Below are 26,513 nucleotides of genomic sequence, written 5' to 3'. Positions count from 1 at the left end.
CTAGGCCTTAACGGATTATTATATGGAAATAACTGTGATTACATTAAAACAGAATTATTTCAGCTTTCAATAAATATAATTTCAAATATCATTATCCAAATCTTGAACCATTTAGAACATTGGTGATACTGAATTATTCTATGAGCAACAGGATTCTTGGGCTGAATGGCTGACTTAATCACTGAAGGCTTCTTGCACTGATCCGACTGCTGGTTGTTCCGACACACCACCACAGGGACCCGCCATCTGGTGGCTGTTAGCATTGTCAATGAGTATTAACATAATGTATTGAAAACAACACACACACTTCTTATTCACCAGCCTACTCCACTCCCCCAGGACCTGTGCACCAGGCATCCGCACACTCCTCCATCATATTCCGAAATATTCATAGAGTATAAGCCCCAGGCCCTGATTAGGGGCTCCTAGCAGTCAGGTGGCTGTGGCCGCTCACATGTATATTTCAAACGAGGCACCTGCATGCGGCCCCACAGCTGGGAGCATCTGCTTTGGACTCCGGCGCGCTCCAGAGTAAAAGGGCAGATGGTGGACAAGAGGATTACTCCCATAATCCTTTGTCATCTGGCGCGAGGCATGGCGGGAGCCCTGTAGGGAAATAGAAGGTGGGACATGTCAACCCCGTTGCTCAGGGACACTGGGGCTGAGAGGGCACTGCAAAAAACCCATCAGTAGACACACAGATATGAAGTTATGCACACAAACACATACATAGTAATTTAAACAGAAGGGGCCCAAAAGTGCTCTTCACTTTGAATAAGTGTTCTAGATTGTTCTTTCACTCCATGTTCTAGCAGTTGCTATTCATTCCCTCACACTTTACTCCCGTTACATCTGGTGGTGGGTGTGCTTTTGTGTGGTGTGGACAGGTCGGGGAGTGGCTACCTAGCAAACAAACCCCGTGACTGAGTTTCTATCGTGATGTCCTGTCTCTGTTCTCCTGGGATTATAATCCATGTGAGCAGGATTTAATAAAAAAAAACAGATGGACTGCGAGTGACTCTCTCGTCCTATGTGTGCTAATGGTCTCTCAGGGTTTATAATATCAATGCAGCATTTCTCTCACAAATGTAAGACTTTAAAACTACTAACAGACCGAGCCCAGGCTCTGTGCATTATTGCTGATGTAACGTTGTGGCATATTACAGCGTTTACTGAGTAAGTCCATAGAAATTCATATGGGAATACCCATATGTGTTCAATACAGCCCTGCCAGAAAACAAAAAACAACAACATAAAACTCAGATTACCTTTAACTTTGGGTGGCCTATGTATTGTACATCATGGGCTGCATCTAGCACTTGCCCCTGAGTAGGTCTGCAAAAGCTGAGAGAAAGCCTGCCAGTTTAACTGTTTTTCTTACGACAGGAGAAGGGAGCTTTGTACATGATCTTTCCAAATATCTAGATACCATTGGAACTAATTATCCAAATGAAGTTTCATTACAGGCAGATCTTTTTGAGACATTTTACACAATCAACTATTAAGGCAATTTGAAAAATACAAAACCACAAGAATATGGCTTCAGTTTGAACAAAGGCTACCTGCCTTAGCATAGGCTGTACACTAAGGAATGACTTTTATGGGGTCATTGCGTTCAGAATGGTCCCAGAGGTAAAGAAAATATTTAAAGCAATGATGACTTGATTCAATGTTCATGACAGTGTTTAAATCATATTAAATGATTATAAAATAGACTTCTGATGCCTGCAAACACAAATGAAAAAAAATATTACTTAGTTTGTCATTTGAAAATCTTAGATGTCATTTGAAAGAGACATTGTTTTTTTTTAATGCAACAGTATTTTGTGATAGGAAAAAGGGTAAACAATTTGACTTTTTTTTTTTGAAGAAATTATTTCCATCCTTGCCCAATTATGCATCGGTGCTTTGGAAATTAATATTTTGTAAGACAAGACCAATCACAATTCAATACATATTTATTTATTGGTGTTAACAAATCAGACAGTTTGCATTAACCATCATGACCATTTGCCACTGCTCTGATTCCTCTCCCACTTTAGAAATGTAGCATCATTGCAAGTGTCATCAAAAATCTTACACTGCAAATGTTAGACAGTGGAAACAAATGGCATTTGATAGCAACTTCCTCTTCCATCTTAACATTCGTTTACTCTTGTGGCAGCAAAATGATCCGTCATCTTAAATAAATAGCAAAATAAAATGTATGTTTTCTCATGACAGAACTGAGCTGATTTTTCTTTATCTTTTTCTTTTTTAAGTAGGCTTAACTATGTTTTCGTTCCCCTCACCTCAGGTTCATCGTGTTCACATAAAATAGGCCACCTTTCAACACATAAAACAAGAGCAACACACAGAACCAGGCCATTTCAACCTCCCTATTTACACCTGTGGCAACGCTGTGCCACAAACAAACCCAACCCTACATTTAAGCCAAAACTCTCAGTACTCTCATTGCTTTATTGGTCTAACTGTGTATGAGCAGAAGAGAATCTCTGGCATAAAGGTATGTGCGCGTGTCTGTTGGTTGGACAGTAAGATCTAAGTGCTCGGGGGCGACTGGTCGCCTCCACGGCTTTTTGGGGTCTTAAGGGATGACTTCACTTCTTGCGATTGCCCCCTCCTGACAGGATCATCACCAGCCTCATGAAGATATTCAGGGTGTCCATGTAGATGCCCATGCACCTAAAACACAAAAGACAGGATATAAGGACAGGTCTGAGAGGAATCAGGATATGCCATCAGAAGATATACTGTGTTATACTACTGTGTTGTAATCTGGCTAACAACCTGGCACAAAAGTGTCTTTGTAGTTTGCTAAACGTCATTATTTCACACATGCCTCAGGAGAGACATTACACATTACACTGCCTTCACAGAGGAACCTAATGACAAGTTCAAAGTGGTACAATGAACTATTATACGGTCAACAACCCATCATTAATTAGGGAGGAAGTGTTAGATATCCATAGACAGGAAGGAGCAAGGTGAAAAAGGTGGAGACTCACGCGTTAATGGGGTCGTATTTCTGAACGCCGTACATCGGGTGGGTCTCGGCGCGTTTGATGACCTTCTGTGTGTCGTAGAGCAGGAACATGCTGAAGAGCACCAGACCTCCGTATATGGCCACTCCGTACAGGCCAGCCCCAAACGCAGAGGTGGGGGGCAGGAACATGGAGCCTGATGGACAGAGGAACCAATCTTGTTTGTTCAAATACACCTATTTTCTACAGTAGGGCTGAATGATTTGGAGAAAATATCCAATGGCTAATGGCTAATATTGCTAATATCTAATTTTTCTGATAGATATTGTAATTGTGACTTGATTTATAAATATATAATTTTTTTTACGGTCTAGCTTCAGTTCAATATTTCACTACACAACACATTTGAGAAGAACTCTGGAATACTATGTATCGGGCAGACCTTTTTTGCTGTACATTCGTTGCACAGCTGGCCATGGTGCTTTTTAAGATGTTGATACATGTTCATTTTGTTGCCTCAAGAAGTAGCAAAATACTCCCAAATCGTGAGCTTAGCAGGCTTTGAAATTTGCTAATGCCATTAGTTGAAATTACGATTCCAATTTAAGATTGATTCATCTTTCAGCCCCATTCTACAGAGCATGTCGATTCCCATCTATAGGCTTTCTAAAACTGGTCTCATGAGTCTGTTATTGGTGTTACTGGATTTACCATATCCCTTTCTAAAAAAATCGATTTGAAAGTATCTTCCATGTTTGTGGACAATAAACTGATAAATACTTTTTTTTTTACAGTGAATGGTTGGTTCTTGGTTGTATTTCATGCATTACAAACAACTTCACTGATAGTGAGCCAAAGAGCATTTGCAGCCAAAACATTGGATTCTACCCAACATCTCAGATATTGTGGCGCAGTTCCTACTCACCCAGGGAAGAGGCTAAGACCACGCCGAAGCCCACAGCCAGGGGGCCGCCCATGTTCAGGAACTTCTCACTGGGGGCACACACGGCCACGGTGGAGAGGCCACCCACGATGCCCGCTGTGTACCAGGCAGCCCGTATCATCAGGGGACCGCCCAGCAGAGTCATAGGTGCAATCACCGCACCCATCACACCTACCATTAGAATACACACACACCATAAATAATCAACTCAGTTTAAACTACAGCATACAGTAGACTGAGCATAGTGTGGGGGGAATCATTTAATCATTTATATCATTCTAATAATTTACATCCTTATAATTGTTTGTGTGATTTTAAAACAATTGGCAACACGAAACAAATTACAACCGACCGACAGAGAACCCGTTCTCGAAACGGTTCCGTCCAGAATTCTTTGAACCTTGGTGCTATCTAGTGAATCAGCCCCTATTTCCACCAGTTTTGAACTGAACCAAGGATGAGTTATCAACAATGGGTGTTGCATGCTAAACAAAAGTGAACAAGATGCATAAACGGGAGAGTGAACAGTTGTCCCGTAAAAACGGCAGAAATTAGCTGTTTAAAATGCTAGTCAACGTCACAATAGTACAATTACTAGTGTAATGCTAGTTGACTAGTTTTGTTTACTCATGGCAACAGTGGATATGGATGGAACTCATGCTTTTAGCCATCTCCCCTCTGAACGGCAGAATGACACGCCCACTCCGGTTCGCACGAAAAACCAACTATTTTCTGGTTCAAGTTCCAAACCAAGGTGCCACCGGCGAACCGGCTTTTGTTTTAGTCTAAATGCTCCGAACGGATCAAATGTTGGTTCACGAACGGGAAAGGAGCCTTCTCTGTCGGTGGAAAAAGGCTATATGTGTAGAAACTGAAAGGTCCAAAAATGTCTTCCATATTTATTACACTACTAAAACCCTAGCCCAAGTCAAGTTTCACTTTTCCCATCTACATTAGTCCAGTCACAGATATTTCTTATGTGTCGTATAGTCCGCTTGTTTTCATTTACGTCTTATCACTTTTTCATAATCAAGATGAAGAAAATATAAATATCCTAAAAATAGTATTCCACAGATATCCATACATGTGGAACTAATTTAGTGATATAACTACTCAAATCACTATGAAATGGTTGCTGCTCAGCTTTTCTGTCACCATGTTTTGTTTTCTTTGACCATGTTCCAGAGCCGTATATACGGCTCTCCCTTGTCCTGTCCTTTACTGCCCCCTGGAGGCGGACTGCTGTACTTATGGTCCACAGAGGGCTTCCATAAAACAGACCATGCAGCTGCTGTGGCACAACAGGTCATCAGACATCAAGCAGGACAATCACACCAGCATACCTGCATGCAGCAACCAAGCCAGGTGTTTGGGAACTGGACTGTGTTCATAGGAGATGGACCGCACCAGCATGCCAGCTCCAATCATGGCAGCAAATGTCGCACCAATCGCCTGAAGAAAGGGAATCATACATAAGTACTTCTGTAGGTCAGACTACTCTGTATCTACATATCAAATAAAGCAATAAGCCCCAAAATCCCCCATTTTTACATATACCAGTTATCATTTTAAATTAAGCCACATCAATGGGAAATTTAACGATTTATTCATAGATAATCATTTTTTCGCCAAGAAAAATATTTCTTCTATCAAAATGATTGCCAAGCACTGCCGAGACACAACAACTCTTTGTATTCCAGTGAGTGGCAGAGTAATATAGAATGAAATTCTGATTCATGATCCGATTCCGATTCATATCTATCTAACTAACTTTAAAAAAAAAAAGGTTTCTTTTTAGTACGGCCAGTTTGACTCCGTGTCTTAGTGTGATCAAATACATCTGGTAATTTGTAGTTCCAAATAGAAATGCTATCCTACTACTGATAAAGCTCACAAAACTATATCAAAGGTGTGACATAAACAACACTATTAGGTGTGCCAACATACAACACCCATGTAATTTATCTAACAATGACTCAGCAAGAAATTATGGCAAGGCATTCTAATCTCGTAGCAAGGATTGTTACTTGATGATGAACCAGAAACATTATAGATCACAATATATTAATAATAGTCATAGTAACTTATGTCTGCCTGGTGGCTTTGTTTGAAAAGTTTAAATAGCAAACATAAATGTAATTTATTTATGCATATGATCCAATGTTCAATGCCAATAGATGGCTTTTCTTCATGAAGTGTATATGTATAATGAAACTACTATAAGCTACTACTAAGTACTGGTGGCATAAAATGAACGGGAAAAAGGTAAATTATTGATCACAATTAATCATCAACTAAAATGTTATGGTTATAGAATTAAGCAGAACCAAGATCCAAAAATAACATTACAAAAGTAAAAAAGTCAACAGTTTTAAAAAGTTAGTAGGACTACATTAAAGGTGCTCTAAGGAATGTTACACGGTACACGGCTAAAACATGGCTGCACCAGGCTGTTTTTGTTACTGTTTTTGGAGCCTGGGCTGTCTATAGAGACCGCATTTTTTACAGTGTATCCAGGGGACAGGCACCTAGCGGATTGTGAGGAGATGTTTGCTGTATGTGACACAAAATGTTTTAGCTTAGAAACCGCGTAGGATCGCTTAGAATACCTTTACGGAAAAAAGCAGCAGAATTCCTACAGGGTGGAGGAGAATTACATGCGATCTGATGAAGGCCTTGTAGGCTGAAACGTTATCGCTCATTAAAGCGTTTTGTTCATTTACTCGGAGTGTGCGGCACCTTCCTTCTCCTACTTAAAATTCCTACTAGGAGCACCATGCCCTATAACAAATGTACCAGTCAGACTAAAAGCAAAGCTTTACCAGCCAAGAGCCCCTCATCATGAGGCCCATGAGTGCCGGGGTCCTGCTGACGGCCACAGCAGACAGCGCCGTCATGCCCACACTGCCAGCAAAGTACATGTAGGTGGAGTGGATGCGATCCTTCACATACTGGGGCCAGATGCTACAGACACGGAAGGGGAAACAGAAGGTTTGGTTTTCACAAACAATCTTGTACAACACGGCAACGCTCTTACAACACGACTCCATTCAAAAATGACTGATTTCATCACTCTTATTCAATTAGTCTATTTCCCAGTAGATCTTATATATTTACAGTCAAGGTAACTGCTTTCAAAAAGTAAGAATCCTGGTTATACTTTCTACACCTCTAAGGGTATTGGACTTACACAGCCTTCTCAATGGCGCCTATTTCATTCGACATCCCAAGGCCATAGTAGCACAACGCTCCCAAACCAACTGCAGCTCCTCCAGCCAAAACCATCCTGCCCATCTGGTCAACTTGAACAGAGAGGAAGAAAGAGAGAAAAATAAATAATCACAATGTTTGAATGAAAGGAATTCCATGTGAACGTAAAAAAAAAAAAAAACATAAAATACTAAATTTACTGTCATTCTACTTCAATGTGAACTAATAAGCATGTAGGGGTAGCATAATGTACACATTCTATATGCATTTCATACAAACTTTTTTTTTAAAAAGTAACTGCTGCTGTGAAGTGTAATTACTTTTGAAGGCAGTGTCAGTTGCTGGTTCAAATGCAGCTTCGTGGAGTTGTTCCTTTGAGGTCTTTGCACGACGGAATCCAAACCTGGGTCTGGTGGCGTAGCTCTGATAAAGAAATAAATGTATTTTTATATTTCCAAGTTCAAAGTGACTACTTGAATTCCATGCCATCTCACTTAATCCACAGCTATTTGTCTAGGCTGCTGACTTCATGTGAACAGACTCCAAATCCAAATTAGCACTTAACAGCAGACACACAACCTGCCATCAGCAGGCTTCGCCAAGAGAGCCCACAGTTTGTTTTTAATGAATAAAATAAAAGCTTCCATTTCTCAGGTGTGTGTGTGTGTGTGTGTGTGTGTGTGTGTGTGTCTATATATATATATATATATATATATATATATATATATATATAATTCTAGAGTAGACAATGGACAGTGAATTGATAAAGGACCAACATATCTTAACCTCATTTTGAAATGTACAGACAACGGAACTACAAGTAGTAAAAGGATAAATCAGTAGTATACCTGACTTTGTTTCACAAGTGGTTGATATGTTTTGGTTATAGACGTCCTCAGAGCCGGGGAGCCCTGCGCTAAGGCCGAGCGCAACCCCATCACTGGGGCAGTCCGCAGGCATACTAGCCTCGCCGCAAGCATAGTGACAGTTTTATGGACTTTGGTTCCTCTGCAAAGCAAGAAAGGTGATTACATAAAGGTCTGGGGAGAAGTATTTTTCCCCACTTCCCTATATCAAAACTAAAGGCATTTTGATTTGTATAGCTTACCTGGTCTGCGTTATCGCACATTTACAGTGACGCAATAACTATGTAACATCCCATACGCAGTTTTAAGAGCTATGTTACACACGCTAACCAAGGATCTTCAGTTAGCTATTATTGCCTGCCTAAATCTTGTTAATGAAACCACAGTTATCGCCACATTAAGTGTCTTAGCTTAATTGCTTATCGTGTTGTGTTCAAATGCATAACCAAGAGCGAAAATAGAAATTATCTAACGTTGACCCCCACAGTCAAACACCAGGGTTGCTAGCTGTGGCTACACTGCGTCTGCATATTATTAGAGTTAAAATACTTGTCTTTACACAGGACATTAAAGGCATAATGTCATAGCTGCAGACACTTAAACGTTACTTATGAATAACTCTGACCTATAACAGGAAAAGAGAAAACAATCCTGAAATCGCAGTGTTAATGTTAGCATGCTAGGAGACGGTTATCTTTCCGTATATTGCTCTTTTGTAACAACCAGAACACATCTTCCCGTTTGTCGTGTGTATTTCACAATTGCATATGACCAGGTTAGAGAAAACACATTGTTACAGTATTACAAAATTAGAAAACGTAAATGTTACTTACTAGCAACTTGATCAGGACAGACACACTTCACCTCGCACTGTTTTTGTTTTTTCCAGAGCGTTCTGAGAATGACGCAGTCATACAACTCGGAAGAAAAACTCAGAACCGGAAGTACGTCACGATTTTTACAGGCCCGATTTTACTGGATTTTACAGATGCAACACTAAAATGAACTAAATACTTGTTAAATTAACATGGAAAAATAAAAAGATATACTTTTAGAATTCATAAAAGCAAGTGGATTCAAATTGTTCAATTTCATTGACTTAAAAACAAATTCAAGATGGGTGAAAGAATGTCTCAAAAACCCATAGGCCTAGTCAATTTTTGTTCTATAGCCTACAGTCTATGGTTTATTGACTGTATTTTTACCAACATGGCCCCCTAGCTAGGAAATTATATGTTACACCCACAAGCTATTATATGGAATAACAAAGACATTTACAGTGACATTTAAATTTAAGCAGAACTGGGTTGATAGAGGGATACTATGTTAATGATCTCTATGACACCAACGGTGTAGGCTAAGCGCTTCCTTCTTATAAAATCCTCCCCTATTACATGTAGAGAAGTCAATCTAATCAAAACCAATCCTAAAGGTCTATCATTTTTGGAGAAAGTCATCTTCGATATCAAGAATCACTGAGAACAGAACCCCTTTTGATGATAAACTGTGTTCACAGCTCATATTGCAGTAACCAACAAGACTCTTTATGAAAGGAGTATATCAGCAAGAGGGAAACAAAGTTGTTTTTTACAGACAGCAGCTGGCAGAGAACGTGGTTATTGTCATACAAATTCTATATTTCTAAAAAGATTAAAGAAGTACATTTTTATATATTTATATATTTATATATATCCAACAAATGTATACTTCTTTATATTTCTAGACTCTAGACATTTTTTGTAAGGCTAACCCAGAATTTCTGGTAGAAAATTATATATCGTGTAAAATTAATGATAATATTGAAGTTAATTGCACTCATTATGTAGCCTGACGAGACAGACTCATTTGCTGCCGCTAGGGTGCGTGTAGATAGTCTACTTATGCACTTTGAACGTGAAAGAAAAATGATTTTATTGTGAATTTGTAATATATGGTAGATATTAGGCCTATTTGTGGTTTTCTCAGCCTTACAACGTTTGCACTGCCAGTGTATTTCAATCGGGCCTATAGAGGTCAATAGGCCATTGGGTTGATTAGTAGCGGACGTCACACGGACGACTTTTTATTTTAGTGTTGTTCTACACCCTCTAAACTGAAAAGATTTCAACTCAACTGTAAACTCGAGGCACTGGTAGTTTAGTCATCCGTTCATCAGCACTCACCTCCACACAAGCCAAGAAAACCAAAGACAACTGGGCTGAGTGCTGGGAGGTGCCGCCTTACGTGTCTGCCTGACGTGACTGCCTGGCTGTGCCTGTGTGCTCACTGTCAGGGGTGTAGTGGTAAAATAAGAGGTGGGTAAACTATGAATTCTATGATCACGGTTAGGTGACTGTGCCATGCGGTATCGTATCTTTAAAACGGCATTCAGAACATGTTTGATGATGGTGGTTATTGTCCAATGTTTATAACAATATCAGTGGTATTAAATGGTTCCTAGAGTGTTGATGAGTGTACATATTATGAATGTGGATAATACAGTGTGATTTTTGAATGTTAAAAGTAATTGGTGAATAAACTCTTTTGAGAGGTGGATAAACTCTAATAAGAGGTGGATAAGCTCTATTTCTGAAATGTCAGAGGTGGATAAACTGTGTTTACTTGCGTTTAGCCTCCACTACATCCCTGCTCACTGTGCACAGGAGAGGTGAAGGAAGGGAGGGAGGTATGAGAGGGCTAATCTCCTGTCCTCATATTTGTTTTAAAACAGGAATATGTGTATTCAGTTTTTTTTCTTTTAAAACACTCCAGAAAAAGGGCACTTTCTCTAGTGAAAAAAAAGGGCATTTTGATGTCTATGTGTGCATATGTCTAGATAAAAGGGTCTGACTCTGCTAGGTAAACATAATCCCTGGGGATTGTAAGAGGGGATGTGCCCCCCTTGTAAACCCTACAATTCCATTTAGATTCATGAGAATCATTTGTGTTGTCATTAATCATGAAGATATATCAGACCATCCCCATTGTTTTTTCTTCACAAATCAGCCACTGGCTATATACAAAGTATCAGTTGGAATCCTGCATAAGACGTTAGCACAGGAATTGGGATCTGAGGCAGTGGTCTTTACTCCTAATTTACTCTGACCTTTTAATTTTGACCTGAACAGTATGTAAGGAACTCAAAGGGTCATGAGGAAAATATCTCCATGCAGTAGCACACTCTCTCCAGCCTGAGCAATAATATTCTATTGTACAATATACATATGATGAAGAATAGCAGGTTCACAACTTCAGTCCACTAAAAGCTGGCATGGGGGAAGTTACATTTGTCATTTAAATTGCCCAAAGGAAGACTTGGACAATAGCTACCTGATGTTTCCTACTTTATAACAAAACTTGTGTTAGTGCCGATGATACCACGCTTTTCAGTACAGCACCTGGTAGCTTTTATTACTCAGCTTATAGTGCTTGATGTGTGATACACATACATTTGATGTATCTGTACATTTGAGTATGCAACATAATGTGCTATATTAAGAGGACTCTGTGTCAGTAGGACCAGTAGGTTAACTACAGAGCCGGGGATTTAAAAGCTGTCTTAACCCAGCTGTTTGAGGGGCCCCTGAAAACCATGGCTGATAACACAATTTCCCGCGCTATGGCTGTTTTAGCACAGGCTTTAAATAGTGGGCGTGCAGCAGCCAGGTGGTGTGGGGGCATTAAGTAGATGATGCAGTGTCACTACAGAATCACTAGAGGGCAGACATCCAAAGAGGAAAACGTGTCTTCTCTAAACCAGTATCGGCCAGCATACAGTAGAGCATATAGGCTACTGTTGCCTGACGCCATGCACTAAACACAACCCAAGAGCAGCTTGACTAATCACAACAGCCATATTACACAGCAGGCAAGAACACAGCAGTGCCAGACATGTAAGTGCAACAAATACACAGAATCCATTTTTAAAAAAAGCAGTCACACCAATCACCTGTACAATTAAAATTCAATAAGTCACACACATATTCATCTTTTTTAGAATAGTTTATTCTAATAGTTTATTTAATTTACACAAATATAATTGTCTTCTTTGATAATACAAAGGTAACATCTAGAAAAAAGAGAAATGCTTCCAACACCATACAATAAACATTATATACAGGCAACATGATTGGTAGTTTGGCAAGCGAATAGCCTCGAGCACTGAACAGGATTCTCCTTTCATCACAAATGTAAACAATGGCAAAAACAATACAATTTACATCACACTAATTAACACAAAAGTGCATTCACCATTGATGATAACCTGATGCGTTGATGGTGAGGTGCTCTGCATAGTTTGAGGGAAGAAATCCTTATTTTTTTAAAAGCGCTTTATTGTTTTAAGACGAGGAGAACTTAAGAGTTGGCTGAGCAGATGCTGCGTTCATTGTAAGTAAAAAATTAGGAGAGCTGACATTTCGCATTTTCATAAGAATGGGATTTCCATTGGAAGGAAATGAGTTTGCAGTTCAAAGTTTTCATCACAAACGCACTTTTGAATTTCCACCCAGTTACCTTGAATGCAGCATGAATATAAAAGAGGTGTTTCAAGTGATGAAGGTAGCCTATTCTTACTTACATTAGAAAAGAGAAAATATCTAAAAAACACTGAGAAAAACAAAAGGCGCAAAAGTGCTAATGAGTTCAATTAAATGTTTTGCTTGCAAAAGTAAAGCATTTGTTTATACATTAAGACTTATATCAGTTTTAAAAAAATCTCTCTCAAGCCAATAAAGCTGTAGCAGTTCTTTCTTTAAACAAATTATTTGTCCTTTTAAACGCGCCACAACAACCAATGATTGTTTACAAATGAGTGTCTGACTCTGGAAGGGGACTGTCAAATATGGGCCAGATATGGGCGAGGGTCAAAGGTCAAGGTACCAATTCTAAAGGCAGCATCTCCATTGGGGTTAAGACTGACGATCAACAGTGACTGGAAAGAGAGCTACAAAACAAGGATCCAAAACCTCTAGTCCTTCCCTCATCTTGTATTGAAACCTTAAAATGTTGTTTATATTGTTTTTGATTGGTTTAAATAGATCTTTATGTAAGCACTTGTTTCTTTCCAAAGAAGACAAAACACTATTCGGACCAACCTTAATAGTACCACTGCCCAAAGGCAAAATGACATTTTTTTTAGCTGTTCACAAATAGGTTGGTTGGATGTTTCACAGCCAGAAAACCTAATATTTACAATTTAAAACACACTCTGCATATTTATAACATCTTTTAAGTGGCATTTTTACAACAGCATCTACTTTACTTTTACTGTTTTCACTTTTCCAACTTTTTGAGAAGCTGTAGTAACTTGATTTTCCAAGGGTTTATAGCAAATATGCAGGTGTAGGTAATAATAAAGCTCTTGTACTGACTGACAAAATGATTATACTATTATACCAGCAAGACCAACATACATCTGTTGTAAACATATAAATCACAGTGACAATCATACCTCTGAAAACACTACAGAAAATAAGAAACTGTCCACGCATGGTTATCTTTTTATACATGTTTATATTCGGATTTATGGGGAAATTGACAGGGGGTATATAAGCAAAGAGTTCAATTTTTGTAGGAATTAAATTATTACCTGTGGAAGATCTGGAAGAGTCAACAGAAAGGTAAAAGGGGGATTTAATTTTTTTTTTTTTTTAAATGTGCTACTGAGTAACTGCTCAATGAGCATATTAGTCATTTTTAAAATAAAAGGCAATGAGGACTCTTGTTAAATCAACTGAACAATTACTTGAAAATAAAAATACCAATAACTCTGTTCAGTTTGCACAGTGAATATGCAAATGGAACATTCCAGATGGAGGCCTTGTTTGCTTTGCGTGCTTATATGCTGTGATGGGACACTGCAGAAACTGGGAGGTGGGGGGCAGTTATAAATAGTGCAAACTAAAGGGTGGCACACGGAAAGGCCTAAAAGACTCGTTACCGTAACTACCAGCTGTATACAGGAGGAGGGGGAGAGGAGACGGCCAACTGACATACTCTTCCTGTTGTGAAAATAAAATGTCCTATTCAAGCCAAGAAATCTTACATTCTTTTACCATTACAAAAAAAGTGTAAATAATAAAGATACAAAACCAAACTTTCCGCTCTAAAACAATTAAATAAATTAATCAATAAATAAGGCTCACAGCATAAGGGATATAAAGACAATAGCCTGTACTAAGCATTGTTACACCGGGCTTGTTGGACATTATCTTTGCTTGATTTTTATCACCATAAATAAAAAATAATTTAGATGTTATTAGAACTTATTTTGAGTAAAAATTACATAAATTTTCTCAAATTTATTCTCATATCATATTTACATGTAGTGCGACATGTTGATGCTATTAATATTTAAAGAGATTGTTTCAAAATAATTTCTGAGTTTTGTGCACCAATATGTAACATTTTCCTGTTTTGACAAACACTGTAACCTGTTCACATTCGGGTCACCGTTTCAGAAACTTTCTGATTTCAGCTGGTGCAACACTGATTTGCAAACATCTGACCAACAGACACTTATACCCAAACTGTTGACGAGCACAATTATTTTACACTACATGGAAAGTATTTGCTTTGCCCTGAAAGATTATTGTAAAACCAAGTTATGCTTATATCTGTTGCTGTCTGTTCTTCTACTTAGATGTAGGATAGTATATTATATGAGAGTATGTGAGAACTGAATAAACAAACAAACAAACAAGCAATTAAATGATTAAATGGAATGTTGACAAATCAGTGTTTTACTTGAGCTGAGAGCAGAATGTTTGCGGCGGACATTTTGAAGAAGTGTACTATTCACATTTGGGATAACGTTGAAGTGAAACGTGTTTAGATATTAACATTAGCCTGTGCATATTTTGATAGGGGAGACAAATGACGACAAATAAAGACTCATTATTTTATAAATAAAAAAAGAAAGAAAGCAAACCTTCCTTACCCACACACCTGTAGCCCACTCTCTACGGATTTTGTGCGATTCCATCTCGTTAAGTGCTGTTAAGTGCTGGTAGGGTACGTGTGTGTGAGTGTGTGTGTGTGTGTGTGTGTGTTTGTGTGTGTGAGTGAAGTGCCCCTCCCTCTCTCCCACCACCAAATGTAACCTCTTGCTCATTTTCAAGTCGAGGGTTGCCGCCCCATAATCCCGAAGAGTGACTCAGCCACAAATGCCACCATGGGCGCCCGGTCCGGTCATACCACAGACTCTCTGAGTGCCGCCACCTCTTCTCTGGAGAGGGGTCGGGGGGAGACCTCCTGGGGCGCCGCATGCAGCACCACCTCGTTGGTCACCTCCACGGGCACCACCAGGTGGTGTCCCACGGGCGGCCGGGGGTAGGTGGCGTGGTGCTGGGATTGGAGGTGCGGTTGTAGCCTCGCTGAGGAGGTGGGGGGCAGTTGCGACGCTGCTGACTGCTGTTGACCTATAGGGGGCTTCGACGGTTGGGGAACGACAACGGCGGCGGTGGTAAGGGTGGTGCTTGTCGTGACCGGGGCGTCGGCCGGTGTGGGTCTGGCCTTCATCTCCAGCGCCAGGGCCAGTTCGGGATTGCTGCCGTACAGGGCGTTCATCTTGCGTGCAATGAGCCCCTCAGTCTCAGACGGCTGGTCAACGTCCTGCGCCGGCCGCACCTGGCCTTTGTGCCGGTGCAGGTATGCGGCATGGCGGGCGCCACGCCGGAACAGGTACGCTCGGTAAGCACGCTGCAGCGTTACGGCCGCCTCCTCCTCCTGTTTGCGCCGCACGGTTGTGGTGATGGGCTCGAACGACGCCGACGTGGGGTTGTTCATGACGAACTTGAGCTGGATGCTCTCGCGCATGGCCACCATCTCGATGGTGTCGCCCAGCACCTCCTGCGTGAGTGCCAGCAGAATGTCCAGGCAGTGGATCTTGTCGCCGATGCAGATGGGTAGGTCCATGGCGATGAGCCGTAGTCGGTTTGGCTTGGGGATGCGGAAGGGGGGAAGAAGCGAATGGCAGAATTCAGAGATACGCTCGTAGGGGATGAACTGCGTGGCCTCCGGGTCAAACTTCTCCCACGTCTCGTAGAACATCTCGAAGTCATCCTCACAGAGCGCGTCGCCGCTCTCTTCCTGTGCCGTGTTGAAGTTCTCCAGGATGATGGCGATGTACATGTTGACCACCACCAAGAAGGACATGATGATGTAGCTGCAGAAGAACATGATGCCCATGCCTGGGTTTCCACAGTTGCCCCGCACGTCCGACCCCGGGTTCTCCACGTCGGGGTCACAGTCCGGCGGCCCACTGTTCAGGATAGGCAGCAGGAGACCGTCCCAGCCAGCCGAGGTGGTGATCTCAAAGAGGCAGACGAGGCTGCTGCCGAACGTCTCGAAGCTGAACATGTCGTCGATGCCAGCCTGCTTCTTCACGTAGGCGAAGTTGGACATGCCGAAGATGGAGAAGATGAATATGATGAGGAAGAGCAATAGGCCGATGTTGAAGAGCGCAGGAAGTGACATCATCAGAGCAAACAGCAGTGTCCTGATGCCCTTGGCACCACGGATCAAGCGAAGCACACGCCCGATTCTGGCCAATCGGATGACACGGAACAGGGTGGGCGACACAAAGTACTTCTCAATGATGTCTGACAGCGCAAGGCCTGAGTACACAGAACACACCAGGGTCAGTAAAAAGATGTCATGGTAACATACACTGTAGGAGTATGACAGCTTCTTCTTGATAATGTACAGTACACAGTACATTTCACACAAATCTATTTACCCCCAAAAAATGTAACTAAAAACTTACTTAAAACTTAAAAGACTTGTACAATAGTACAGTTGAATAGAAATAAACACTGTGTTCACTGTGAGCCTTGCTCAAATACTTGGACTAATTTTACTTAGACATATTATTAGAATGCACGTAAAAGTAATCTTACTGTAGGTAAAAGCATTCTGCCCTGCCAAAATAGCCCAGATAAAAATAACACACTTACCAGCGATAGAGAGGATAACGACAACAAAGTCAAAGACATTCCAGCCAATGGTGAAGAAGTAGTGTCGGAGGGCGAACAACTTGAGCAGGCACTCGCCAGAAAAGACTATGATGAAAGCCAGGTTGATCTTGTAGAGAACGTCCTCCTTCTCTGGACTCTGGTCATCTGTCTCGACCATCATGGTCACCATGTTGAGGCAGATGAGGATCATGATGAAGATGTCGAAGAACTGCTGGGAGGTGATGTCGTATATTGCGCCCAGGATCATATTCTGGATGACAGGAAGTGACAGGAAGTGGAGAGTCAGTGGAGGTGGTGGCAACAGAGCTGATATTTAACTTCCTTCTTTGCCCAGGTCCCTCTATGAATTATATGCTTACATCTATTCAATTCAGTTCACTATAAAGTTCACTAACACAGCACAATAAAGTTCACTAACACAGATGTTTGAAGGAGTGGAAAATCGTATATTACCATGGCCGTTCTCCCAGAGCAACTTGTGGTTAAGTGTTTTGCTCAAGGGCACAACGGTGGAAGCTGAGAATTGAACCCACAACTTTTCAGGCTATTTCATGCTAGCATAGTGGTTAAGGAGCTGGGCTAGCATAGAGTTCTGTGGCCTGAAGGAGAATATGAATGTGAAGGAATTTAACCCTGTTAAGTAGAGACGATTTGTTTTGCGGTTACTTTTTCAAGTGTGTGCTTGCTGGATGTTTGAGAATGGGAAATAAAAGTGTAACTCACACCCGGTCTAGGAATGGGCTTGACTGGTTTCTTCGAGCCCAGTTTCTTCATGGCCTCATGGTACTTCTTCTGCTCCTCTGTCATAAAGACTGCACCTCCAAAGTACAGTGGAAGAAATGAGACCAATTATTCTATTCCTTCAATAACACTTCGACCTTTTGGGATTATCAGTGTGAAAATGTCACACCTGACAAAAAAAGATATAATTAAAGCTGCAGTATAAAATTACAAAATGTTTGTATCAAAAGTCGATATCTTGCTACAACAACAATACAACATTCATTTGTATTTGCATGTTTATTTGTTTGTTTAAGGTTTTGCTGTAAACAACATTCAGGTTCTAAAAAAATAATAACAAGATGCACTAAATGTGCAATTTTACGTCTGTACTGTGTCTACTGTAGTTTGCCCATTTAAATGTGCAGTGTGTGTGTGTGTGTGTGTGTGTGTGTGTGTGTGTAGTCATTTGGTGCTTATCTTTGACTTCTGCTGGTTGAAGTTGTCGATGATGACGCCGATGAAGAGGTTGAGGGTGAAGAAGGAGCCGAAGATGATGAAGATGACGAAGTACAGATACATGTACAGGTTGATCTCATACGACGGCTGCTCCTCTGGCTGGACAAGAGGAACAGAGGAGGGAACGTCACATACTGTATGGCTACTGACACAACCTGAAATCACCTGACACTGTGTTTGAGCGTGGGTGGTGCATCTCTTCTTCTGTGTGTGTGTGTGTGTAGCCATATAATCTTTTTATCAATTGCATACAATAACTTTGACAATAAGATTAAAGTACTGATTGGAGCCATTTGGTAGCAGTACCTCTCGAGAATCCACTGCTGCATACATGATGTCCATCCAGCCCTTGAATGTTGCCTTAGAGAGGACAAATAAATTATGAAACTTATTTTTATTTGATTAAAAGGCAGATTTATTAAACATTCAGCACAGTTAGTAGCTCACCACTTGCAGCAGAAACAGATACCCATATTTTATATAAAAAGATGCAAATAAGATGCACAACATTTAGAATTTTCTATTTATTCATTATTTAATTTATTTTTTTATCAAGTAATTGCCTGGCCTTGCCTGATTTCACAAATTATACTTTTTTCAAATTCAAGGTCAGATTTGGTTGACCAGCAGCTCACCACTTGCAGTAGGGAGAGGTAGCCAAGGCCCACGTTGTCGTAGTTCACCTTGACGTTGACCCAGCGCACCTCGTTTGTGTGCATGAGAGCTATGCAGTCGCTATGGTTGTTGACCACGTCAATGGGAAACATCTCGTCGGTGGTAGTATTGATGCACTTGTAGAACTTTCCGGCAAACAGGTTGACACCCATGATGCTGAAGATGAGCCAGAAGATGAGGCAGACAAGCAGCACGTTGAAGATGGACGGGATGGCGCCTACCAGCGCGTTAACCACCACCTGTCGCCGTGGAAATGCCAAGGGGCCAGAGGTCAACAAGGAGTTTACACCGCCAGAACACCTTTCTGTAGTTATGGTAATGGTTGCTTGGCCAACACTTTTATACAAAGCGACAAACAAATGTAGAATTGCAAAAACTATGTTATAGTTTTAGTTAAATCAAATAAATTGAAAACCATACTAATAGTCTAAAAATAACAACAACAACAAAAGGGAGCTATAGGCTAACTGGTCTAAGGTATGAGCAAAGATCCTTAATATACATCAACCGTCTCTGGTATGAGCTACACCAGGCGCGTAACTGAAGCGTTCCGTTCGCGATGCGTAAAATCCATTTTAGATGAATGGTCTATTTTTTTCGAACGTACGCCCCACTGTCACGTCTGGTGTAGCTACTTCCATTGATTATAATGGAAGCTTTATTGTTACTACGCCCGTCAAACTCAGAACGGAGTTGTCTAGAAATTCAATGGTACAGTAGCTGTTAAGACTGTAAAAGTTACAGCACAAGAGGCTCTTAGAGAGAGCCACGGACCTAAATTCATTTACAATCATTTTCAATCCGACTGACTGCAGTATGACATGGAGACACATGTATAAAAACTCATATCTAGCTTTTTTGGGTGACAAACTCAAAAACGGGAGGCGAGTGTGATTCATTGATATTAATATTAGCTGTGCTAGATAGACTTCCATGCATGTTACAAGGACACTGGGCCATGTCATGTAAGGAACATGGTGCTGCCAAAAAACGGAAACATAGCCTACATTGCAGAGCCACTTCAACTTTATTATTATATGGTGAATAAATGTTACACGACTGTGCACAGCTCATATCACTATAAAATCCCATAAAACCGGACAAATATCAAGGCTCCCAATACATTTCTATGGAGCCGTAGGGTGAAGTTGATGGGCCATGTCTGCCTGCATGGAGCTACTGGACTGCCATTGGCTCATCTGCGTTCGATGGGCGGGGTTTTTGCGAACGGTCAATTGTTGCAGCAGACGCAACGCGAACGAACGCTTCAGTTACACGCCTGGTGTAGCTCAGCCCTAACCCACATCCAGTTAATTATGCTAAGCTAGGCTAACAGCATCAGACTGGGTTATTGCACACATCCTCTTTTAGATCCATCACACTCCCACCCTATGCATTTTTGGAACTAACTGTCTGTGTGAAAAGAGTCCAGACATATCCTTGCCCTCATCCCAGTTGCATGTTTATAACTGTTATCTCATCATCAGTACAAATAATGACTGATATAGATGACAAATGGGCTTGGGCTGTTAGTGTTAAAGGTACAAATTCGATGTCCTGTTTACTTTTGGCTTCTTTGTGCATGAAATGTGCTATATACAGTACATGTGCTATAAATGTGCCTTGCCTTTAATAAAAAGACAACATACCCAGAGCTCAACTGTCTGAATATAGACAATGACTTTATGACATCCATAATGGCATCAATAAAGCTAGACTGAAAATATCCCAGATGTTTGCGTACCCTCATCCCCTCAAAACGGGAGAGTGCTCGGAGAGGTCTCAGTGCCCTGAGTGTACGGAGCGATTTGATCGGCCCCAGCTCAGCGTAGCCCAACAGGTTAGCAGTAAGACTGATGAGTGACACCTAGAAGAGAGGAAAACACATAGCAAAGCTTAGAGCTGTTTAGAGGACACACCGGCACACACGCACGCACGCATGCCGCACGCACGCGTGGAAACCCTGCTAATTGCAATGTATGTAATTACAGTGTATTTACTAATACACTGACAAGACATTGATTAATTACCTATCTAATTTTATGTACTACATTTAACCTGATAACATTACCCATATAAGTATATGAATTATCATTAATAATTGATATAAACAAATGAATGAATGAATTAATTATTGATAAGTATCATTAAAACTTATATGACAAACTAGCTTTCATGCACTCACTTGCAGTCCTTGAGGAAGGCATTTGAGGAAACAAAGAAAGGTAAGTGCTTGCTTCACATCTGTGTTCATGTGCATATTACATTTAAATATCAGGCTTAGGTTTCAAAACAACTCCACAATAAAAAATAGCTGCGTCTGGTTATGTGGCCCGTGATGACTGTACTCACGTCGACGATAAGGAAGTCCAGCCAGCACCAGGCGTTGGTGAAGTAGGTCTTGAAGCCGTACGCCACCCACTTGAGCAGCATCTCCACTATGAAGATGTAAGTGAAGACTTTGTCTGCGTACTCCAGAATGATCTTAATTGTTCGCCGTCGCTCAATGTAAATGTCCTCAAAGGCCTGGAGGAGAGAGAGCATAAGATTATGAGGATGCATCTTAAATCTAATTTCCTCATTTAGCTGATGCTGCTATTCAGCCCAACTTACTATAGTGAACTTTCTACTGGTATAGTCGCTGGATCAACTTGGAATTAAGTGCCTTGCTCAGGGTTACTATACTGGTAGCTCCTGATACTGATTATGGTTCACATGATTTGTTAATGGTTTCAAGAGCTGATTGTTTGAGGTTGTGAAATATTAACAATTTTTAAAGTAAAGTAATATGGATCCTTATCAATGTCTAATGTTTGTTTATGTTTATTTTGACTGATTGTCAGTAAATGTATGATACTTTGCACAGAGGGCTTTTCGGAGCACGCACCAGAGCGCCACTGCTGAGGAGGATCATGAAGACGATGAAGGTCTCAAAGTAGTCGTGCTCCACAATGGTGAAACAGGCCCGGCGCAGGTTCCACCACTTTTTTCCCTTACCCTGCGAGACGTCAAAATCCAGACACGGGAAGCGGCGAATACACTCTAAAGGAGTGAGGAGAGGGGACATGAGGGCATGCAGTCTAGAGAGGATAAAGGACCCTAGAGAGGAGATGAGGGCATGCAGTCTAGAGAAGATAAAGGACCCTAGAGAGGACATGAGGACATGCAGTCTAGAGAGGATAAAGGACCCTAGTGAGGAGAGAGGAGATGAGGGCATGCAGTCTAGAGAGGATTAAGGACCCTAGAGAGGAGAGAGGAGATGAGGGCATGCAGTCTAGAGAGGATAAAGGACCCTAGAGAGGACATGAGGGCATGCAGTCTAGAAAAGATAAAGGACCCTAGAGAGGGCATGCAGTCTAGAGAGGATAAAGGACCCTAGAGAGGACATGAGGGCATGCAGTCTAGAGAAGATAAAGGACCCTAAAGAGGGCATGCAGTCTAGAGAGGATAAAGGACCCTAGAGAGGACATGCAGTCTAGAGAGGATAAAGGACCCTAGAGAAGAGAGAGGACATGAGGGCATGCAGTCTAGAGAGGATAAAGGACTCTAGAGAATAGAGAGGACATGAGGGCATGCAGTCTAGAGAGGATAAAGGACCCTAGAGAAGAGAGAGGACATGAGGGCATGCAGTCTAGAGAGGATAAAGGACTCTAGAGAATAGAGAGGACATGAGGGCATGCAGTCTAGAGAGGATAAAGGACCCTAGAGAAGAGAGAGGACATGAGGGCATGCAGTCTAGAGAGGATAAAGGACCCTAGAGAGGACATGAGGGCATGCAGTGTAGAGAAGATTAAGGACCCTAGAGAGGGCATGCAGTCTAAAGGACCCTAGAGAGGGCATGCAGTCTAGAGAAGATAAAGGACCCTAGAGAGGACATGAGGGCATGCAGTCTAGAGAGGATAAAGGACCCTAGAGAGGACATGAGGGCATGCAGTCTAGAGAGGATAAAGGACCCTAGAGAGGAGAGAGGAGATGAGGGCATGCAGTCTAGAGAGGATAAAGGACCCTAGAGAGGACATGAGGACATGCAGTATAGAGAGGATAAAGGACCCTAGAGAGGAGATGAGGGCATGCAGTCTAGAGAGGATAAAGGACCCTAGAGAGGACATGCAGTCTAGAGAAGATAAAGGACCCTAGAGAGGACACGAGGGCATGCAGTCTAGAGAGGATAAAGGACCCTAGAGAATAGCGAGAGGACATGAGGGCATGCAGTCTAGAGAGAATAAAGGAACCTAGAGAGGAGATGAGGACATGCAGTCTAGAGAGGATAAAGGACCCTAGAGAGGACATGAGGACATGCAGTCTAGAGAGGATAAAGGACCCTATGCAGTCTAGAGAGGATAAAGGACCCTAGAGAGGAGATGAGGGCATGCAGTCTAGAGAAGATAAAGGACCCTAGAGAGGACATGAGGACATGCAGTCTAGAGAGGATAAAGGACCCTAGGGAGGAGAGAGGAGATGAGGGCATGCAGTCTAGAGAGGATTAAGGACCCTAGAGAGGAGAGAGGAGATGAGGGCATGCAGTCTAGAGAGGATAAAGGACCCTAGAGAAGAGAGAGGACATGAGGGCATGCAGTCTAGAGAGGATAAAGGACTCTAGAGAATAGAGAGGACATGAGGGCATGCAGTCTAGAGAGGATAAAGGACCCTAGAGAAGAGAGAGGACATGAGGGCATGCAGTCTAGAGAGGATAAAGGACCCTAGAGAGGACATGAGGGCATGCAGTGTAGAGAAGATTAAGGACCCTAGAGAGGGCATGCAGTCTAGAGAAGATAAAGGACAAAGGACCCTAGAGAGGGCATGCAGTCTAGAGAAGATAAAGGACCCTAGAGAGGACATGAGGGCATGCAGTCTAGAGAGGATAAAGGACCCTAGAGAGGACATGAGGGCATGCAGTCTAGAGAGGATAAAGGACCCTAGAGAGGAGAGAGGAGATGAGGGCATGCAGTCTAGAGAGGATAAAGGACCCTAGAGAGGACATGAGGACATGCAGTATAGAGAGGATAAAGGACCCTAGAGAGGAGATGAGGGCATGCAGTCTAGAGAGGATAAAGGACCCTAGAGAGGACATGCAGTCTAGAGAAGATAAAGGACCCTAGAGAGGACACGAGGGCATGCAGTCTAGAGAGGATAAAGGACCCTAGAGAATAGCGAGAGGACATGAGGGCATGCAGTCTAGAGAGAATAAAGGAACCTAGAGAGGAGATGAGGACATGCAGTCTAGAGAGGATAAAGGACCCTAGAGAGGACATGAGGACATGCAGTCTAGAGAGGATAAAGGACCCTATGCAGTCTAGAGAGGATAAAGGACCCTAGAGAGGAGATGAGGGCATGCAGTCTAGAGAAGATAAAGGACCCTAGAGAGGACATGAGGACATGCAGTCTAGAGAGGATAAAGGACCCTAGGGAGGAGAGAGGAGATGAGGGCATGCAGTCTAGAGAGGATTAAGGACCCTAGAGAGGAGAGAGGAGATGAGGGCATGCAGTCTAGAGAGGATAAAGGACCCTAGAGAGGACATGAGGACATGCAGTCTAGAGAGGATAAAGGACCCTAGTGAGGAGAGAGGAGATGAGGGCATGCAGTCTAGAGAGGATTAAGGACCCTAGAGAGGAGAGAGGAGATGAGGGCATGCAGTCTAGAGAGGATAAAGGACCCTAGAGAGCAGATGGGAGCTGTAAACATGAGGGGAGAGGGGCAGAGTGGGGAGTGGAGGACTGTAGGGGCGGAGTAGAGGACCAGACTGACAAAATAGAGTTTGACCTGAGCCACATCAGATCAGGATCCTGTCAAGGTCATATGGGGGTCATATCAAAGTCACATGGGGGCCATATCAGGGTTAGATCAGTGTCTTATCAGGGCCAGATCAGGGTTATATAAGAGCTATATCATGGTCAGTAAAAGGGGGAAATGATGTGGACATACGTGGAGAAAAGAGGAGAAAAGGGGAGAGAAGTGAGAGGAGAGGAAGGAGACCCACCATCAGTGAAGCAGGCCTCTGGATCCTCTGGTTCCGGCTCGGATTCCTCCTCTACCTCTGGTTCAGGTTCTGGCGGCCTGTAGTCCACAGTACTGCACACTGACGAGCCATCATCTGCGAGCTGAGACAGGGGCAGCACTCACTACCAATACCCAGCCAGGCCAGGCTAAGACAGCCCTTCTGAACTGACCAGAACTGAATTTGAATTTAACTGACATAATTGAAGGAGACAAGGCTGTACGATTTGAGTACATTAACACGACGATGAGATGATGGAAAACAACAACAAAACAATTCAGAATGTAGAGGGACAAACACACAATAGAATCTCTACATGCTGAGTTCTGCAGATACATTCTACAAGTACAGAGAAAAACACCAACAAATGCATGTAGAGCTGAATTAGGTAGATACCCACTAATCATTAACTTGAGTAGATCAGAGTATCAATCAGAGTGTGCAACAATGTCTGCGCCCTTGTCACCTGTCACCTCAACACTGGTCACCGTGACACTTGCATTCCAAGAGAGCAGAGATACAGTATAGAGGAAGCAAAAGAATGTAAAAGAAACATATAGTAGAGGAAAGTTACTAGTTTTATGATTTGAAGATGAGATAGAAAGATGAAAAAAGAGAAAAGAAGAGAAACACAAGTGAGAAAAGAGAAGAGGAGACATAAAGCAGAAGTGAAGAATGTTTTCTAGAGAGAGAGGGGTCTGATTCTATCCAGAACCAGTTCAGACAGAGCCTGCTGAAAACCAGGAAACAGCTGCATCACTGCAATACCTTCTTGGCTTTCTTCTCTTCATCATCATCCTCATCGCCATCCTCGTCGGACTCATCACTCTCATCATCCTCCATGTCTGACTCGGCCTTGGCGATGGGCACCTTGAGCGTCCGGTTGTTTGGGTTGCAGTTGGGCATCCCATCCACTATCTTGTCCAGGTGATTCATGGGAAGGCCGTCCTTGTCCAGGCCATCTCCGGTGTCCCCGTCTTCCGCTTCGCCTCCGTCCTCGGTGGGCGGCTTCTTGCCCAGGACGCGCAACACCAGGGCGGCCACCTGGGCCTTCACCCAGTCCACACCGCGCGTGATGCGGCCAATGGCGATCTGGAGGTTGTTCTCACCATCATCATCACCTGCCGACAGGTTGTCCCCGCTGAAAGAGCTCAGCAGTAAGGCAAGAAACAGATTCAACACCTGAGAGAGAGAGGGAGAAAGAGAGAGAGAAATAAATGTGTTTTTGCACATAAAAATATCAAGGAAGAAAGTGAACACCTAAGGGGGAATAACTATGTGAGTAAAATGTCATTTCATATGATTTGATAATTTGATCTGGGAAAACCCATTACATGGTGAAAGTTCTCCAACTTATGATTCTGATACCATCCTAGCAACATCCAGGATTTTGGATGGTATCAGAATCTTAAGTTGGTGAAATTTCAGAGAGAGATTGAAACGGAACAGAAATCAAGGATTTTTATTCACCATGTGATGGGTTTTTCCAGATCCCATCACATATTTAAAGGCCAGACAATGAGAGAGAAAGAAATGGAATTGCATTGATGTATCTTGTGTAAAGCATACAATTCCCACAATCCCCTTTTTTGATGTGACCTCATGTCTGTGACCTCTGTATACCATGTCACAATCTGCTTCGC

The 26,513-nt window shown here is 42.1% G+C and overlaps 2 protein-coding genes across 2 annotated transcripts in view; both read right to left on the bottom strand.

Moving 5' to 3' along the window:
• Window positions 1–1,946: 1,946 nt before the first annotated feature.
• On the bottom strand, window positions 1,947–8,918 carry ghitm (growth hormone inducible transmembrane protein). Its single transcript, XM_076298167.1, has 9 exons — window positions 8,837–8,918; window positions 7,986–8,145; window positions 7,458–7,560; window positions 7,118–7,229; window positions 6,750–6,891; window positions 5,271–5,379; window positions 3,910–4,098; window positions 3,009–3,180; window positions 1,947–2,685 (listed from the first exon to the last, which is right to left on the bottom strand). Exons 2-9 carry the CDS (start codon window positions 8,115–8,117, stop codon window positions 2,601–2,603), a joined length of 1,044 nt encoding a protein of 347 aa, XP_076154282.1. The 5' UTR covers window positions 8,118–8,145; window positions 8,837–8,918; the 3' UTR covers window positions 1,947–2,600.
• A 6,255-nt stretch (window positions 8,919–15,173) lies between these two features.
• Window positions 15,174–26,513, bottom strand: part of scn4aa (sodium channel, voltage-gated, type IV, alpha, a) — a 28,399-nt gene continuing 17,059 nt past the window's right edge. Inside the window, exons 15-26 of the mRNA XM_076298760.1 lie at window positions 25,639–26,052; window positions 24,853–24,973; window positions 21,762–21,916; window positions 21,227–21,400; window positions 20,619–20,741; window positions 18,835–19,113; window positions 18,506–18,559; window positions 18,161–18,298; window positions 17,684–17,785; window positions 16,940–17,210; window positions 15,435–16,600; window positions 15,174–15,329 (exon numbers count right to left, since the gene is read on the bottom strand). Of these exons, the coding sequence (XP_076154875.1) occupies window positions 15,174–15,329; window positions 15,435–16,600; window positions 16,940–17,210; window positions 17,684–17,785; window positions 18,161–18,298; window positions 18,506–18,559; window positions 18,835–19,113; window positions 20,619–20,741; window positions 21,227–21,400; window positions 21,762–21,916; window positions 24,853–24,973; window positions 25,639–26,052 (3,153 nt within the window). The remainder of the gene's footprint in view (window positions 15,330–15,434; window positions 16,601–16,939; window positions 17,211–17,683; window positions 17,786–18,160; window positions 18,299–18,505; window positions 18,560–18,834; window positions 19,114–20,618; window positions 20,742–21,226; window positions 21,401–21,761; window positions 21,917–24,852; window positions 24,974–25,638; window positions 26,053–26,513) is intronic.

The sequence above is a fragment of the Alosa pseudoharengus genome, unplaced genomic scaffold (genome assembly GCF_046254945.1).
Source record: "Alosa pseudoharengus isolate Yale_2024_CS ecotype anadromous, Long Island Sound unplaced genomic scaffold, YU_APseudo_1.1 YU_APseudo_1.1_scf_21, whole genome shotgun sequence".
Taxonomy (NCBI): Eukaryota; Metazoa; Chordata; class Actinopteri; order Clupeiformes; family Clupeidae; genus Alosa; species Alosa pseudoharengus.
The sequence above is the reverse complement of the archived record's forward strand: the minus strand, read 5'-3'. Positions and strand labels throughout refer to the sequence as shown.

Bases quoted from the DNA above. Each gene is read 5' to 3' on its own strand.
- ghitm (XM_076298167.1), bottom strand. From the start codon at position 8,117: ATGCTTGCGGCGAGGCTAGTATGCCTGCGGACTGCCCCAGTGATGGGG. The intron at 7,230-7,457 runs GTAATTACACTT...TCTCTGTTCAAG, and splicing joins AACTGACACTGCCTTCAAAA to TTGACCAGATGGGCAGGATG. The intron at 2,686-3,008 runs GTGAGTCTCCAC...TTTGTGTTTTAG, and splicing joins AAATACGACCCCATTAACGC to GTGCATGGGCATCTACATGG.